Raw genomic sequence first — 19,185 nt, forward strand, 5'->3', positions numbered from 1 at the left:
TCCAAAAAAGCTAGGGGGTTTAGGTGTTGGAGATGCAATGATCCGGAATATAGCACTCTTATTTAAATGGTGGTGGAGGTTTTCAAAAGAGGAATACCCGCTGTGGAAGAAAGTGGTTTGCTCTATTTATAATCTGAATCCTAATGAGCTACTATCCACTCAGACACTACCTAGTAGAGGAGGTCCATGGAAGGATATCTGTCAACTACAGATTAAGGAGCAACATGTAAGAGATAAGATGATAACTGGACTCACCATGGAGATTGGCGATGGTAGAAGAACCCGATTCTGGGAGGACTGATAAACTCCAATTTTGTGGTTTATCTTGTGCTTAATTTGGGAGATTTTATCACCTTTTCCCACATTTATTCAATGAAATAGCATGGTTTTGTAATTCTCCCTTGAATTTTGCTTAAGTGTAAAAACATGCTTTTTAGGCCTTAAAATAGCTAAATTCAATTCACTTTAATTCCATTCGATGCCTTGATGTATTTGTTGAGTGATTTCAGGTTCATAGGACAAGTATTGGATGGAAGAAGTGAGGAGAAAAGCATGTAAAGTGGGAGAACTCATGAAAAAATGAAGGAACCGTAAAGCTGTCAAGTCCGACCTCTTCGCACTCAATCGACCATAACTTGAGCTACAGAGTTCCAAATGAGGTGGTTTTAGTTGCATTGGAAAGCTAACATCCGGAGCTTCGAAATGATATAAAATTTGCTATATGTTGCTTTGCGTTCAGGGGCACGCACGCGCCATGTACGCGTGCGTGCCAATGCTGCTCGTGGCCCACTAAAGTAAAATCGCCCCCAGCAATTTCTGAAGCACTTTGGACCCAACCCAACTCATTTCTAATGCTATTTCATGCAGAATTCAAGTTTGGGCAAAGGGGGAGCAATTGTTTGAAGTGTTAGCATCATGTAGAGTAGTTTCTAGAGAGAGAAGCTCCCTCTTCTCTATAGAATTAGGATTAGAATTTCTTAGATCTAGGTTTAATTCATGCTTTGATTTACTTTTCTTTTACAATTTCTTGTTCCTCTAATCTTCCTCTTTCTAATTTTGTATTTCATTCTTGTAATTGCTTGCTTTGTTGTTGATGCACTCTTCCTTCTTCTATTTTCAATTCAATGCAATTTATGATTCATGTTCCTTTATTGTTGATTTGATTTTGTTGTTGTTTAATTCCTTGCAATTGAGTAGTGTAAATTTATATTCCTTGCAATTTACTATGTTTTCCTTTTATGCCTTCCAAGTGTTTGATAAAATGCTTGGTTGGATTTTAGTGTAGATTTTAGTGTTCTTGGCTTTGGTAGAGTAATTAGAGATGCTTGCGTTATCTAATTCCCGTGTTGATTGATAATTAGAAGTTGCTAATTAATTTGGATACCACTAAAGCTAGTCTTTCCCCTTGGGAGTTGGCTAGGACTTGTGGAATCAAATTAATTCATCCACTTGACTTTCCTCCATGGTTAGAGGTTAACTAAGTGGTAGCAATGGATAATTGTGGTCACAATTGAGGAGGATAACTAGGATAGGACTTCTAATTCTCATTCCTTGTCAAGAGCTTTCTAGTTGTTATTTTAATTTCATTGCCATTTACCTTTCATGTCTAATATCTCAAAAACCCAAAACATAACTCCATGACCAATAACAAGACACTTTGTTGCAATTCCTAGAGAGAACGACCCGAGGTTTAAATACTTCGGTTTATAGATTTTAGGGGTTTGTACTAGTGACAAACAAATTTTTGTATGAAAGGACTATTGTTTGATTTAGAAACTATACTTTACAACGAGAATTCATTAGTGGAATTCTAGACCACACAAAAGTTTGTTCATCAAAATGGTGCCGTTGACGGGGAATCGTAATGGTGTTATGTTATTGGTTATTGTATATATGTGAATATTGTGAATAGCTTGATTTTTGGATTGCTTGTTAGTTTTTGCTAGTTTTAGGACATTGTTTCATTATTTCTTGTTAGCTTTTGTCTCTTATTTTCACTTTTCACTATGAATTCTCACTTTGGCTATGAGTGTGATTACAACTATGTTGTAGGAAATGGGAACTTCAATGAAGATGTGCATCAAGGATGGGATAACCAAAGGTGGGAGGAGCCATATGCATATGATCAATCTTCTTGGCAACAACCTCCACTAACGCACTATGAAGAAGAGCCATTCTATGATGCATACCAATCCAATGGTTATGGTGAATCCCCTTGTGACTTCCAAGAACCACCACCATACACCTATGAGCCATATCCTCAACATAGCCATCAACCATACTCACAAGCCACCTTTCACCAACCATTTTCATATGACCCTAATCCACATCCATCCTACCAAAAATCATATGAGCCATAAGAACTACACATAGAGCCACCACCACTCCAACATAATTCTCATTCCTTGTCAAGAGCTTTCTAGTTGTTATTTTAATTTCATTTCCATTTACCTTTCATGTCTAATATCTCAAAAACCCCAAACATAACTCCATGACCAATAACAAGACACTTTGTTGCAATTCCTAGGGAGAACGACCCGAGGTTTAAATACTTCGGTTTATAGATTTTAGGGGTTTGTACTAGTGACAAACAAATTTTGCATGAAAGGACTATTGTTTGATTTAGAAACTATACTTTACAACGAGAATTCATTTGTGGAATTCTAGACCACACAAAAGTTCGTTCATCAATGACGTCTGGTTATGTTGTGGTGCTCTGAAGGATAGGTTCCCAAAGATCTTCTTGGTTTCACTCCAAAAAGGATCAGTCATTGGGGATTGTGGGTTTTAGGATGGGATAGAGTGGATCTGGAACTTCCATTGGAGGCGTGAGCTATTCCAATGGGAGCTGGAAATTGTGAATCAGTTACATGATGCTTTGAGGCCGGTTAAACTATCGGTAGACAGAGATGATAGGCTTGTGTTGAAGTTTGAGAGACAAGGTATTTTTACTACTAACTCATTTGTGCAGGCGTTGCAGGAGGAAACATTACTAGAGAATATAACAAGTTATAGTTTCACAAAGACTATTTTGAAGGGCTTAGTTTCTCCAAGAGTGGAGCTGTTTGCGTGGTTCACCTTGATTGGCAGGGTGCATACAAAAGAGAGATTGTGTCGACTTGGGATAATTAATCAGGAGGATAATATGTGTGTTCTATGTAAAAAGGATGTTGAGAATATTCATCACTTATTCCTGGGATGTGAATTTACTTGGCAGGTTTGGTGTGCATGGTTAGTTCATCTTGGCAGAAAGTGGTCCTTTTCTGGTACTGCGAAGGAGCATTTTCTATGTTGGACATGTGCAACCAATAGAAAGGAGGAGTCCAGAAATTGGTTCATTTGCTATTTTGCGGTTATCTGGAATGTTTGACTGGAAAGAAACAGGAGGATATTTCAGAACAAAGAAAAAGGTGTAGATGACATTACTGGCATGTCATTCCTTAGCTACCAGGAGTGGAAGAATAAAGATCCCTTGTGTTGTTGATGGCTATGCCAAAGATGACATGGGGTTGTTTGTTCTGTTAGATGCCAATTAGTTTCTGTTTGTGTTACTTTTACTGTTATTGCTACTTGCTCCACCTTAGTGTTGAGCATCTTTGTTTCAAAAAAAAATTTCCTACTTATTTTTATAACCTTGAACCAAATTGTTCTTTAATCTACCCATCGAACTAATTAGCCAAATTTTTATGTGAAGTTAACAACTATTACAAGAGTATAATAGCTAAGCTCTAAAAGTTTTGCACAGAATCTAGTTTGTTAGGTTCCATTTGAATTACGTTCTGGTACACAAATATAGGCAAAGAGAACGGAGTAAAAATTATTAGAGATATGACTAGAAAAATGTCTTGGTATAAGATGTCACTTGTCTCGGTTATGAAAGAGCTCGGGAACTGGTTGGCCTTGATCGTGACAGGTTGGACTCTTAGAACGAAGGGAATAATACCTGCAATGACACTCCGACACTCAAGTCAGAATGAATCCGAGAGGTAGGTGAGAGTTAGGGATGTGTGTCATATCTGGGGGAGCCCTTGGCTCTCTTTATATAGTTTGCAAATGTTATCTTATCTTATCTTGTTAGCTAAGATAAAGGAAGTATTTGAATTTGAATCACTACAAGAAAAACACCCATTTAGGTACACTTGAAAAGTGTAGCCAAAAGTGAAAAAAATGATGCCTTAGGCTACGGCTACGCTTTTTGGGCTACGGCTACGCTTTTTGGAGTGATTCCTATTCGGCCGTTGCCTATTCTCAAAGGCTACGCTTTTCTGCACCAAGGGCTACGCTTTTGGCTTTTGAGAATAGGCTACGCTTTTCAAGTGATGCTGTCCAGGACCAAAGGCTACGCTTTTCAACTTTCATTTTTTTAGAATAGGCTACGCTTTTTAACACTACTGCATCACTTGTAAAGCGTAGCCATATTGTATACCATAGCTACTTTTTATAAGCGTAGCCTTAGGTCCCTCTTTTTTTTTGTATACTATAGCTACTCTATATAAGTGTAGCCTTAGGTCCCTCATTATTTTTTTTATTTTCTATATATATATAAAATTCTAATAATTTTTTGTACAACATAATATTTAATAATATGATTATATATATAATTATGTATGTTTAATTAAATAAATTAAATATTATAAAATAAAAATAAATACACAATTATATTAAACTAAAAAATATTCTAGCAAAAGACAGCAAATACATTCTAAAGATTCACAAGCACTGTAATGTTACAATATATTAGTACATAAAACAATGGATCCAACTATCCAATTGAACAATCATTCAACAATAGAGTAAAAAAAAATGAAACATGTCTAAACTACTACTTTCCATGTATCAATGAATATAAAGAGGATTACAAATTATTGTTGTATTTTGATATACTGGATTCGCACAATGCTTGCTCCTCTATTTCAGGATATCTCGAATCTTTCTTGGCAGTACTTTTATTTGATGCTGCTGCAGCCATCTGTCAAAAGAATCACTAGTTGAGTTCTACAACAACAATATCAGAAAAGTTAGTTTAGTTCATACCTCTTCAGATCGCGCTATCATGCTTGGAGGACTAACAGCTAAATAAGCATAAGCCATTAACTACAATGGCCAACCAGTAATCTGTATTGGAAAACATTGAGACCAAAAATAGAACAAAATAAGTTGGTAACAATTAAAGTTAAAAGTATTCATCGGAATGATATCTTAAAGGCATATCAGATAATATAAAGTCATCAAGAGAGAATAAGAAACGAAAGGTTATGGGCTTATGGCCATTATGAAAACAGAAGCTATATCAGTAAATAAATAAAATTCTAAAAAATAACGAATTTGCTTAAAAAAATGGTAGTACATTTAGTTATTTTCATTAGTGTTCCACAGTTCAAAAATGGATATTTTGGACGTTACTTTGTCATGGGAAAAGCTATTATGTAAATTAGAAAATGTCAAATAAAACTAGAATTGTTTTGGAAATATCTTATTGAAAATGAAGGAACTTCAACCATATACAAATGGTGGTAAAATTTTGGAGTTCTAGGTACTCACCCTGATAATCCATACTTCTTCAAGAGTTCTAATTTCTCCTTGTAGGATTGATCAAATTTCTTGAGTGACACTGACAACTCAACTGAATCACAAGGATTGGCGTCTTCCCTTGGAACAAACCCATACGATAATAGAAGCTCCCCATTTGATTTTTTTCCATATGAAAGGAACACCTAGGTAGTATGATACAAGCAGTCAAATCTAATCTTTGGACTTAACACTTAAACTACTCCGATGATGCCATACTGGTGAAAAATATCATGGTCAAATAAAGCTTTAATCAATTAATAGCTTATCATTTTGTTTGGAACTTGTTTGCTTTGTGCTAACTTTATCCTAGATAACAAATTCCAATCTTTCAATCTATGTTTACCTGCTCACCTGGTTGATATGGCCGATCTGTAGTAAAGACAATTCCCTTTGATAAATTATCATAATCCAAAAAGGTATCCACCTAAACCAGTGAAAAGAAACTGGAGTTAGAAAATTTCATGGGCAAAATTATAATAAGGAAATTTCTTTGGAATAGACCGTACATACTCCTAATATTATAAACCGTACCCTCAAAATAGTTAAACAGAGCAGGTAGAACAACCCTCAATACTAAACCACCAAGCAACCCCATTTATTAGGATGACCAACCAAAAGACAGATCCAAGCTAACACTTGTGCATTTTAAGTAATTCAGAAAAAAGGGAAAAAAGCCACACACACACACACACATATCCTTCAGAAGACCAGAAAATCAGAACCCAGATTTCATAACCATAATAAAAAAAACTATATGAGAATTATATGGGAGCATAACAGCAATAAAAAAATGTCTATGTATAGATTCTGTTTACCCTGGTTGATTGGCTTGTTTCTGAAATGCTACATATATCTCAGTTAATAAAACATATCACGTTCTAAATAATCATCACCCTAATCAAAAGAAAGTACAGACCTCAATGAGAAAATAAAGATAGGTACTTAATGGTAACTTCATCCCAGCCTTAGTGATTTCATAAGGGATGGTAGATGGATTTTTTGTTACAAACAATTGCCGGGGAACTCCAACCTTGCCTAAAATCAAAAGCCACACACACACACACATATCCTTCGGAATCAAAAGTGATCAGAAGCACTAATAAAAATTAAATAAGCAAGAGTAATCAAAAGCACTAATAATATGCCTTATAATAATAAATAATATGCATAATAAACTAAATTCACTAATGAAACCAGCAAGAGTGATCAGAAGCACTAATGAAGCAGAGTAGTTTTTTTAAGTTAGAATATTGAATTTAAAAATACCATGTTAAAAAGACTACTCTAACCACCACATTTAGAATGAATTAGCTCAAGAAAGTATCCTGAAACGACTAAAACGGATCATCAAGGGATACCACATTTAGTATGTAATTTCTCATTGTGTAACTGAATGCCTTCCTTTATTTACACCTAGGAATTCTAATGATGCGCCATCTTCCAATCTAATTGGTTATTACAATAGTTGACAAATTGCAATGAGCCACGAAAATACTGCAGCATATATAATCCACATGCAACAAAAATAATTAACATGAAATCAGTAAACTACTCTAGACAAATGAATAATAGTCCCCATTAGTACTTAATTTTTGTTTATTAGAACATTACCATTTACCACTCCAAAGTAAACTGTGCTGATTAAGAAAGCAACAATCATTCACATACAGATCCAAGAATCAAGCAGCTGACTGGTCAATAAGCATACTCAATGGAAAGGTTTCTGCCATTTAATCACCAAATACAACTAAAATCAATATCTAACTATTCTAACCCTTACCTCTTTGTTGATCAAATACACAAGACTTGTCCCTGTTTTTCTCTTGAGCCCAAACCTTAACCGTTCCAAGAATCAAAATTTTGGTTACATTTCACAAGGCCATTCGACCAAATTAAACACAGAGGAGAGAAAATCACTCACCTCTCTTTGCTTGTGGTGGTAGTTGTGTTAACAGAAATTGAATAAACTGAAAAAAAATGGAGCAAGAGAATTATCAGAATTTTGAATTAGAGGAGAAAAGAAAGAAGATGAAGTTACTGTCCTCACCTAGCAAAGAAACTCGAAGAACAGTTGGGTGAGTGGAACGCAGCTCCCTCTTAAGCTTCAGTCAGCTCCCTCCTTGGCCATCATTCTCTTTCACTTGGTGCTATGGTTGATGAAGAGCCAAAAACTTGAAGAACACTCCTGTTTTTGCTCCCTGGTGCTTTGGCTATTCCTCTATTCCTTGCCCTCTCTCTACTGTCTGTGAATTCATGAGGGAGACAGACAGAGACAGACAGAGAATGGCCCTCCATTCCTCCTCTGATTTCTGAACGTGAAATCTTGTTGACCCTGCCATTCAATATTCAATATTACGGCAATCACTTGATAAACTTTGACTTCACTAGTTCACTAGTTCACCATCTACACCCACATTTGGATCCTTCTGCAACTCACCTGATTAGTACGACCATTGCTATACTTATGAACAATACTTATCTTCAAGAAATGGAAAATAGCTGCAATAGGGGACTGAACCGACCACTTATAATTTAGAAACATGCAAGATTACAGCTCTTGAATCAAATTCCTTCCTATTAAGTTCTACAATGATCAGAATTTGAAACTAATTGACACTAACTTCTGAAACTAAAATAACTGTTATAACATATGCTAGTCTAATAGATATAGTGCAGCAAATTGTCAAAATCTGAAACAAACTAACTTCTAATTTCTAACTAACCTGACAGTTACAACAAATTAACCAACTCACAAATTATCCAACCCAAAGCAAACTGAAAGTACCTCCTCATTGTCACCCTCAAGATCTAAATGTGGCTCTGTAACACTACAAGCAATTCCTCTCTTCCCTCTTTATTCCCTCTATGAGTGACTTGTTGAGTCCCTAATAAACAAGAAGACAATCAGAAACTATACATGAATGCGAGTTGTATGAAAGAGTGTGATTAGAATATTTGAGCTGAGACTCTAACGCCAAGTTATAGAAATCTATTCCAAAACAAAAAGCTGGAGCAATAATGATTTCTTCAAAGATATCCAAATCCTAATGTCTAACAAGAGTGCCATTCAACTCTTGGTCAGTTTAGATAACTGCAAGAGTGTGATTAGAACATTAACATACCTTAACTGCAAGTTCTCCAATAGCCCAGCATGCATTATTTACTATTGAAATAGCCTCTAACAAAGGGAGAAAGAATCAATATTATTTAGATTTAACATAAAATTTTTTATACATGTCCTCTAATTATTACTTTTCTCTTAAACAATACTATTCAGATTTAGAATAAATATGTCATCACTCTCTGTTATTCAGATTCACATCACCAACAAGAGCAATTATAAGTTACACAGCAACAACACCAACAATTAAATCATAATAACACAATAAAAATAAGAAAAAAATAATAACAGACAGAATTCAAACTCAGATGAGGGCCAGAACTCAAACCGAGTTGAGGGAGAGGGAGCAGTGGAGCACAGGCGATGGAATTGGAACAGACAACGGCCGTGGAACAGAGGCGACGTAATGGGACGATAAAGACGAGCTGCGACGGCGCTGGAGCAGTGTGGGTGGGGACGGTGGCTGGACCAGATTTGACGGCGGCAACACAGCTTGAAGAAGAGAGCAGTGGCTAGGGTTTTTCTTTGAGAGAGAAGAGCTTCAATGTCTCGGTGAGTGGTGAGCGAAGGTGAGAAGACGAAGGAGAAGGGCGACAGAGAGTAGGGTGAGCAAAGGTGAAGACGAAGGAGAAGGGTGACGGTGAGTAGTGGTTAGCGAAGGTGAGTGGTGGTGGCGTGAAGCTTTCTGAAAGAGAGGGAGCAAGGCACGGGTTTCTGAAGGAGGAGGGCTTCTGAAAAGAAAAAAAAAATTCATTAAGTATACATGAATATATTAGAAAACACTTCAAAAGCGCACCCAAAACTTAACAAATAGGTTACCCTCTAAAAGCGTCCTCTTTGATACGAAAATTGAACCTATAGATATCAACCTACGGCTACGCTTTATAAATGATTTCTATAATATCTAAGGCTACTCTTTTTAAATGATGCCGCATTTGTGTATCCTTTTCTCTTATAAAAAGGCAACACGGAGAAAAGCGTAGCCTATTCATAGAATAGGCTACGCTTTTCAAATATAGCTTAAAAAAAGTGTGGCTGAATGGGTATTTTTCTTGTAGTGAATATCGTTTAGGTGGTCATGTTTTACCGGGCTGGTTCGGGCCGCAGTTATGTCCCAGGCCCGAGTATCCATCCGCATTGTAGCTGATTTGAGAGGGGACTCGAGAACCGGGTCCAGAACAGTTGCCCCCGGAGCGAGAGAGTGGGTGGACTCGGTATTGCTGCTTAGGATAGCCTGGTTGTGCAAACCGTGAGCTTGGGTGTCCCCAAGTTCGTCTTGGGTAGGGAAGCCCTTCTCGGGTCGATTATTGGGGCCGGGAGTCCGGGCCGTGCATCTTGGTCGTCTTTGGAGGACCGTTTGTTGGGTTCGGACGTTTTCATGTGTTAAGGGGTGATAACGTCTTAAGTCGTTGGATTGTTGCACTCCTTCCAAGGAATGTTTTGTCTATTGCGTTTTCCAAGGTATCATATAACGCTTAGTGGGATAAGAGAGGTTTCATTATATTTTTTTTCTTTTTTGCCCCTGATGAGCCAGAAATTTGCACAACACAAATTCTTTCGGCAAGTGTACCGAATCACCAAGTAATAACTCACTGTTGAGTGAGGTCGATTCCACAGGGATTGATGGATTAAGTAATTTTAGTTAGGTGATTTATCTAGTCAAGCTAATATTTGATGATATTGGTGAAATTGAATTAACATAATGTAAATTGCTGGGAATTAAAGTGCTGAGAGTAAATTGCGAAATGTAGATGGCAAAAACTTAAATGACAAGAAATTTAAAAAGCTGAAACTTAAATGGCAAGAAAGTAAAAGCAAGAATGTAAATGACAATGAAAGGTAAATTGCATGAAATGTAAATGGGTTTTGGGAGCTGGGAATTAAAGATAACAAGAAACTTAAAGCAATTGAAAGGAAAAGCAACAATGGGTGAGATTCATTGGGGATTGGAGATATTATAATTCTTGAGGAATCAATGGGTCTCAACTTCATTCTCAATCATATGAAGTAGATCTATGGCGGATTGTAATTAATTGAGTTCCAATTCGTTGGCAACCCAATTTCTCTTAACATAACCAATTGCCAATTATTTGAGCTAATTGTTTATGAGAAGAGGTTAAGTTCAATTCTCTTATCCATAAGCCACACAAGTTCTCAGGATCTCAATTCAAAACAGGAACTTATTGATCAAGAGAGTTGTGAGAGACAGAGCTTCAAACTAATTTCTATGATTCCCCTTCCGAGGCTCACATAGAAATTCAAATGGATCTAAACCCCCTTTCGGTAGTGAATAGATCTATTAAGCACATAAGTTATCTCTTAGCTACAACAAGCGGATTGAGAAGAAGAAGAATTTCATTCATTTATTTGAATTACAATAGAGCTAATGATGTGGGGTTTAGTTCATCATTGCTTTGAAAACACAAAGAGAAAAGAAAAGTACATGTAAAGTAAAACTAAGTGCAGAAAGAAAATCCTAATTCGGATCCCTTGTGTAAGAGTACTCCTTTCCAAGTTCAAAAACTCTCCTATATATACAATCTTCAGCTCAGTCCTCAAGTACTTGGATGTGGGCTTTTGACCTTAGTTGAAGCAAGTTAAAAGTGGCTCTTTCTGAAGTTAACGCTGGCATTAACTCACTAACGCTTTCATACTTGCATGAATGCCCTTGAAACTGGCGTTAGTACTAGCGTTAACAGCCTTGCTAACACCACAAGTCTTCTTCTAAGCTGGCATTAACACAGCCATTAGTGTACTAACGGTGCCACCAACGTTGCCTTCAAACCCTTTCGGGCGTTGCTACTGGCGTTAACATACTAACGTGGCCATCAACGTTCTTCTTGTTGTGCGTACGCACACTGCTTCGTGCGTGCGCACACTGGCCAATTTTCCTCTTGTGCGTGCGCACACTGCTCCGTACATACGCACACTAGCCAAATCTTCCAGCCCCAACTTCGTGCAATGATCGAAGACGTTAGTGTGCTAACGTTGGTGGCGTTAGCATACTAACGTTGGCACACTCTTCCTTGTGTAGTGGTGTTGGTGAGCTAACTTTGGCCACTAATGTTGCCTTTCATCTTGAGTCACTTTGGTGCTGGCGTTAGTGGTCTAACTTGGCCACTAACGCCAACTTCTTCTTGTAGAGCACGTTAGCACTGGCGTTAGTGGGCTAACTTGGCCACTAACGCCAACACCTCTTCCTTAAGCCAACGTTAACCATGGCGTTAGTGTGCTAACTTGGCCACTAACACTACAACCTCTCTGATTCTTCTCTGTTTCTCCTTTGCTTCTCCTTGCCTATTCTCAACAAAAAAAGTGCATCAAAGCTTTTCTGAAATCACAAGATAATACATCATTCATTGCATCAAGTAATTCTTGCATCAATCTCATGAAAATGTTTATAATTCACAATGTTCAATTGAATCAAGACATGCATACATTACCCATCCAAATGCTTGCTTATTGACTAAGAAAATGCATGAAACCAAGTAAAAACTGTAGAAAATGGCTTGCAAAACTAGCCAAAGGTGCCTAGGCATCAGCCCCCTACCCTTTTTTATTTCTTTTTTGAAAAACGTTGGGGGCTTTATTTTGCATTTGCAACCGCTTCTTCTCCTTCCATCCTTTTTTCGCTTTCTGACATAAGACTTTTTCTGTGGATTTCTTTGGCATTGCTTTGAACGTCCAGTGGTGGTGCTTCTTTGTGCGTTTGTCATTTTGCCTCTTCTTTTTGCTTTCTATGAATCAAGTTGGTGTACTCTGATTACTTTATTTTGCTTCTGCATTTTACTATTTTTTATTTTGCATGATTTTTGCATTTTTCTTCCTGATTTTCCATTGTCCCTTTTGTTTTGTTTATTTCGTATGGAGGATAGGAAAATATAGGAGAGGATTATTGTATTAAAGTATAGTATTTAGGCTTTCAATGAGGTTTTGGTAGTTGTTTAATGTGGGTAGTGGGTTTTCTTATTTATGTGTTTTTGGGTAGTGGGCTAATAGTGGTGCACAAATTTTGGATATAGGTATGGTAGGACGGGGGGGATTCCAGGGGAATCCGGGTCCTATCTTTCCAGCAGGGGTATGCCGAATCATTACCATTGGGTAATGTCTGATGTTTTGGATGAGGAGGATCTCCGAAGGCTCTGAGATGAAGGGGCCGGTTTGAGGGGTGCTGAGGCAGCGGACCAGAACGAATTGGTGATTGTCGATGAGAACGAGAGGGTTTGCTACCTCAATTTGCATTTCCCTCGCATTTTGGACTGGATTTGGGTGCATGAGCTGTTGTTCACCAAGCTAGGGATTTGGCAACCCTTTTCTGAGTTCCAGAATGCTCTCGTGAACTGGCTCTTGACCTCGCCATCTCAATTGCATCCGAATAGCTAGGCAGCTTGATGAGCGGATATTTTATACGCTTTTTGGGGTTAATTTCATATAGTTTTGAGTATGATCTAGTTAGTTTTTAGTTTATTTCCATTAGTTTTTAGGAAAAATTCATATTTCTGGACTTTACTATGAGTTGTGTGTTTTTCTGTAATTTCAGGTATTTTTCTGGCTGAAATTGAAGGAGCTGAGCAAAAATCTGATTCAGGCTGAAAAAGGACTGCTGATGCTGTTGGATTCTGACCTCCCTGCACTCAAAGTGGATTTTCTGGAGCTACAGAACTCGAAATGGCATGATTCCAATTGCGTTGGAAAGTAGACATCCAGGGCTTTCCAGCAATATATAATAGTCCATACTTTTCATAAGGATAGACGATGTAAACTGGCGTTCAACGCCAGTTCTCTGCCCAATTCTGGCGTCCAGCGCCAGAAAAGGATCAAAAGCTGGAGTTGAACGCCCAAACTGGCACAAAAACTGGCGTTCAACTCCACAAATGGCCTCTGCACGTGAATTGCTTAAATCTCAGCCCAGCACACACAAAGTGGGCCCCAGAAGTGGATCTTTGCATCATCCATCATAGTTTACTCATTTTTTGTAAACCTAGGCTACTAGTTTAGTATTTAAAGAACTTTTAGGGACTTATTTTGTATCTCATGACATTTTAGATCTGAACTTTGTACTCTTTGATGGCATGAGTCTCTAAAATCCATTGTTGGGGGTGAGGAGCTCTGCTGTGTCTCGATGAATTAATGCAAGTATTTCTGTTTTCTATTCAAACACGCCTGTTCCTATCTAAGATGTTCATTCGCGCTTAACTGTGATGAAGGTGATGATCTGTGACTCTCATCACCATTCTCAACCCATGAACGTTTGCCTGACAACCACCTCCGTTCTATATTAGTTTGAATGAGTATCTCTTAGATCTCTTAATCAGAATCTTCGTGGTATAAGCTAGAATAGATGGCGGCATTCATGAGAATCCGGAAAGTCTAAACCTTGTCTGTGGTATTCCGAGTAGGATTCAAGGATTGAATGACTGTGATGAGCTTCAAACTCCTGAAGGCTGGGCGTTAGTGACAAACGTACAGGAATCAAGGGATTCTATTCCAACTGGATCGAGAACCAATCGGTGATTAGTCGTGCTGTGACAGAGCGCGTGAGCGTAGTTTTCACTGGAAGGATGGAAGGTAGCCATTGACAACGGTGATCCACCAATACACAGCTTGCCATAGGAGGACGTGCGTGCGTGAACAAGAAGACAGAGGAAAGCAGAGATTCAGAAGACAAAGCATCTCCAAAACTCCAACATATTCTCCATTACTGCATAACAAGTAACCTTTAATCTATGCTCTCTCGTTTATTTGCAATTCAACTGATAAACATAATTGCCTTTCTGACTAAGATTTACAAGACAACCATAGATTGCTTCAAACCAACAATCTCCGTGGGATTCGACCCTTACTCACGTGAGGTATTACTTGGACGACCCAGTGCACTTGCTGGTCAGTGGTACGAGTTGTGAAAAGTGTGATTCACAATTTGTGCACCAAGTTTTTGGCGCCGTTGCCGGGGATTATTCGACTTTGGATAACTAACGGTTTATTTTGTTGCTTAGATTAGGAAAAAAATTCTCTTTTTGTTTAGAGTCTCTTTTTATTGTTGTGTTAGAATCTTAGAATCCTTATTTTCTTTTTAAAAATCTTTTTCAAAAAAATAATTTTTCTATTAAATCCTGTGCCAAACTTTAAGTTTGGTGTTTTCTTGTTGATTTTTCTGTGTTTTTCGAAAATTTATTTTGGTTTTCTAAAAATTTTAAGTTTGGTGTTCCTTGGTGTTTTTTTCCCCCCCAAAATTTTCGAAAATAAGAAACCTCAGATCTAAAAATTTTAAATCCTGTGTGTCTTATTGTTTTTCTGTCTCCTTTAAAAATTCAGATTTTTATTTCAAAATTTAAAACCTTTTTCAAAAATCATCATATCTTTTTCAAAATCTCCTAACCACTTTCTCTCTCCTCACTTTTTCGAAAATCTTTTACTCATTTTTATTTATTTTATTTTGATTTATTTTATTTTTGAAATAAATTAATAAATAAATAAATAAAAATATTTTCTCTATTTTACATCATCTCCCCTTTCTCCATCATGGACCTAAGTGGAAATGAACAGTCCAGGAGGACTCTGGGGTCATATTCTAACCCCTCTACTGCTTCATATGGGAGTAGTATCTGCATACCCTCCATTGGAGTCAGTAGCTTTGAGTTGAATCCTCAGCTCATTATCATGGTGCAGCAAAGCTGCCAGTATTCCGGTCTTCTACAGGAAGAACCTACAGAATTTCTGGCACAATTTTTACAAATTGCTGACACAGTACATGATAAGGAAATCGATCAGGATGTCTATAGACTATTACTATTTTCATTTGCTGTAAAAGATCAAGCTAAGAGGTGGTTAAATAACCAACCTAAGGCCAGCATAAAGACATGGAAATAGCTGACAGAAAAATTCCTGAATCAATATTTCCCTCCAAAAAGGATGACAGCTAAGGCTGGACATCCAAGGCTTTAAACAAGGAGATAATGAATCTCTTTATAATGCCTGGGAGAGATACAGAGAGATGCTACGAAAATGTCCCTCTGAAATGTTTTCAGAGTGGGTTCAGTTAGACATCTACTATGGGCTTGCAGAAGGAGCTCAGATGTCTCTAGATTACTCAGCTGGTGGATCTATCCACATGAGAAAGACAATTGAAGAGGCTCAAGAGCTCATTGATACAGTTGCCAGGAATCAGCATCTGTACCTAAGCAGCAACCCTTCCATGAATGAAGAGGTTAAAACAGTAACTGCTGAACTCAGTCCTGTGAAACAAGCTGCTGAATTCAATCAGCAATTGGACTTTCTAACAAAGCAGCTAGCCGAATTTAAAGACAGGTTACAAGAGACAAGGATGGCTAATATACATATGGACGAACAGTTTAAGCAAACAAAGCAGCAGCTGTCAAGGCAAATAGCAGAAGAATGCCAAGCAGTTCAACTAAGAAGTGGGAAAACATTAAATACCCCACCTCAAGGCAGCAAAAAGCTAAGAAATGAGCAAACCAACCAAAATTCACCTGAGGACAGTAAGAGCCCAAGGAAATGTAATTCTGGAACTGAAACGCCAGAAAATTGGTGGAAGGCTGGCGCTGAACGCCCAGACCATGCTCAGGACTGGCGTTCAACGCCAGAAACAAGGCAGGACTGGCGTTCAATGCCAGAAATGGGCAAGGATCTGGCGTTGAATGCCCAAAATGGGCAAGATCTGGCGCTGAACGCCCAAAATGGGCACAGTTCTGGCGTTCAGACGCCAGGAGCAGACAAGGAGCTGGCGTCCAGTTTCACTCCAGCTTCTAACTCTGGCACTCAATTGCCAGTGAGGGATCAGACACACACAAATGCTGATAACAAGCCCTCTAAAAAGGCTTCTTCAACCACTTCTGTAGGCAATAAACCTGCAGCAACTAAGGTTGAAGAATATAAAGCCAAGATACCTTATCCTCAAAAACTCCAGAAAGAGGAGCAGGATAAGCAATTTGCTCGCTTTGCAGATTATCTCAGGACTCTTGAAATAAAGATTCCATTTGCAGAAGCACTTGAGAAAATACCTTCTTATGCCAAGTTCATGAAAGAGATCTTGAGTCATAAAAAGGATTGGAGAGAAACAGAAAGAGTTCTCCTCACTGAAGAATGCAGTGCAGTCATTCTGAAGAGCTTTCCTGAAAAGCTTAAAGACCCTGGGAGTTTTCTGATACCATGCATATTAGAAGGTAATTGCACCAAGACAGCTTTATGCGATCTTGGGAAAGCATCAACCTAATACCTGCATCCACTATCAGGAAGCTTGGCTTAACTGAAGAAGTTAAACCAACCCGGATATGTCTCCAACTTGCTGATGGTTCCACTAAATACCTATCAAGCGTGATTGAGGACATGATTGTCAGAGTTGGGCCATTTGCCTTTCCCACTGACTTTGTTGTGCTGGAAATGGAGGAGCACAAGAGTGCTACTCTCATTCTAGGAAGACCCTTCCTAGCAACTGGACGATCCCTCATTGACGTCCAACAGGGGGAAATAACCCTGAGAGTCAATGATGATGAGTTCAAGTTGAACGCTGTCAAAGCCATGCAGCATCCAGACACATCAACAGACTACATGAAAGTTGATCTTATTGACTCTTTGGTAGAAGAGATCAACATGGCTGAGAGTCTCGAATCAGAGTTGGAAGACATCTTTAAAGATGTTCAGCCTGATTTGGAGGATTTAGAGGACATGAAAGAGCCTCTGAACTTTCTTCTGAAAGAGGAAAAACCTCCTAAACCCGAGCTCAAGCCATTACCATCATCCTTGAAATATGCGTTTCTGGGAGAAGGTGACACTTTTCCAGTGATCATAAGCTCTGCTTTAAATTCACAGGAAGAGGAGGCACTTATTCAAGTGCTAAGGACACACAAGACAGCTCTTGGGTGGTCCATAGGTGACCTTAAGGGCATAAGCCCAGCTAGATGCATGCACAAAATCTTATTGGAGGATAATGCCAAACCAGTGGTGCAACCACAGAGGCGGCTAAATCCAGCCATGAAAGAAGTGGTGCAGAAAGAGGTCACCAAATTACTGGAGGCTGGGATTATTTTTCCTATTTCTGATAGCCCCTGGGTGAGCCCTGTTCAAGTCGTCCCAAAAAAGGGAGGCATGACAGTGATTCATAATGAAAAAAATGAACTGGTTCCTACAAGAACAGTTACAGGGTGGCGCATGTGTATTGACTATAGAAGGCTCAATACAGCCACCAGAAAGGATCATTTTCCTTTACCATTCATAGATCAGATGCTAGAAAGACTAGCAGGTCATGATTATTACTGCTTTTTGGATGGCTACTCAGGCTATAACCAGATTGCAGTAGATCCCCAGGATCAAGAGAAAACAGCATTCACATGTCCATCCGGAGTGTTTGCTTATAGAAGGATGCCATTTGGGCTATGTAATGCGCCTGCAACCTTCCAGAGATACATGCTCTCTATTTTCTCTGATATGGTGGAAAAATTTCTGGAAGTCTTCATGGATGACTTCTCAATATATGGAGACTCATTCAACTCCTGCCTTGATCACCTGAAACTTGTTCTGAAAAGATGCCAAGAGACCAACCTAATTTTAAACTGGGAAAAGTGTCACTTCATGGTGACTGAAGGAATTGTTCTTGGGCATAAAATCTCAAACAAGGGAATAGAGGTGGATCAAGCAAAAATAGAGGTAATTGAAAAATTACCACCACCTGCCAATGTTAAGGCAATCAGAAGCTTTCTGGGGCATGCATGATTCTATAGGAGGTTTATAAAGGATTTTTCAAAAATCGCAAAACCTCTAAGCAATCTGCTAGCTGCTGACACGCCATTTGTGTTTGACACAGAGTGCCTGCAGGCGTTTGAAACGCTGAAAGCTAAGCTGGTCACAGCACCAGTCATTTCTGCACCAGATTGGACGTTACCATTTGAGCTAATGTGTGACGCCAGTGATCATGCCATTGGTGCAGTATTGGGACAGAGGCATGACAAGCTTCTGCATGTCATTTATTATGCCAGTCGCATTCTAAATGATGCCCAGAAAAATTACACAACCACAGAAAAAGAATTACTTGCAGTGGTTTACGCCATTGACAAGTTCAGATCATACTTAGTAGGATCAAAAGTGATTGTGTATACTAACCATGCTACTCTTAAATATCTACTCACAAAGCAAGATTCAAAAACCAAGCTCATCAGATGGGTATTGCTTCTGCAAGAGTTTGATATAGAAATAAGAGACAGAAAAGGGACAGAGAACCAAGTGGCTGATCATCTGTCCCGGATAGAGCCAGTGGAAGGGACATCCCTCCCCTTTCTTGAGATCTCTGAGACATTTCCTGATGAGCATTTATTTGCCATTCAGGAAGTACCATGGTTTGCCGATATTGCAAACTATAAAGCTGCAAGGTTCATACCCAAGGAGTACAACAGGATACAAAAGAAGAAATTAATTACTGATGCAAAGTACTACTTGTGGGATGAACCTTATCTCTTTAAGAGATGTGCAGACGGAATAAT

At 38.5% G+C, this 19,185-nt stretch overlaps 1 protein-coding gene and 2 long non-coding RNA genes across 3 annotated transcripts; all 3 read right to left on the minus strand.

Annotated features, from left to right (window-relative positions):
- Positions 1-4,676: 4,676 nt before the first annotated feature.
- Positions 4,677-5,136, minus strand: LOC140173003 (uncharacterized). The gene is made up of 2 exons (XR_011876330.1): positions 5,035-5,136; positions 4,677-4,969 (listed from the first exon to the last, which is right to left on the minus strand). It is a non-coding gene; the product is annotated as an uncharacterized lncRNA (long non-coding RNA).
- Positions 5,137-5,537: 401 nt separating this feature from the next.
- Positions 5,538-6,166, minus strand: LOC112770120 (uncharacterized). The gene is made up of 3 exons (XM_072224945.1): positions 6,098-6,166; positions 5,915-5,995; positions 5,538-5,714 (listed from the first exon to the last, which is right to left on the minus strand). The coding sequence occupies exons 1-3, from the start codon at positions 6,164-6,166 to the stop codon at positions 5,538-5,540; spliced, it is 327 nt and encodes a 108-aa protein (XP_072081046.1).
- A 969-nt stretch (positions 6,167-7,135) lies between these two features.
- LOC112771615 (uncharacterized) lies at positions 7,136-9,171 on the minus strand. The gene is made up of 6 exons (XR_003187127.3): positions 9,021-9,171; positions 8,694-8,749; positions 8,357-8,456; positions 7,619-7,903; positions 7,493-7,538; positions 7,136-7,406 (listed from the first exon to the last, which is right to left on the minus strand). It is a non-coding gene; the product is annotated as an uncharacterized lncRNA (long non-coding RNA).
- Positions 9,172-19,185: the final 10,014 nt, after the last annotated feature.

Source organism: Arachis hypogaea, chromosome 18, assembly GCF_003086295.3.
Source record: "Arachis hypogaea cultivar Tifrunner chromosome 18, arahy.Tifrunner.gnm2.J5K5, whole genome shotgun sequence".
Lineage (NCBI taxonomy): Eukaryota > Viridiplantae > Streptophyta > Magnoliopsida > Fabales > Fabaceae > Arachis > Arachis hypogaea.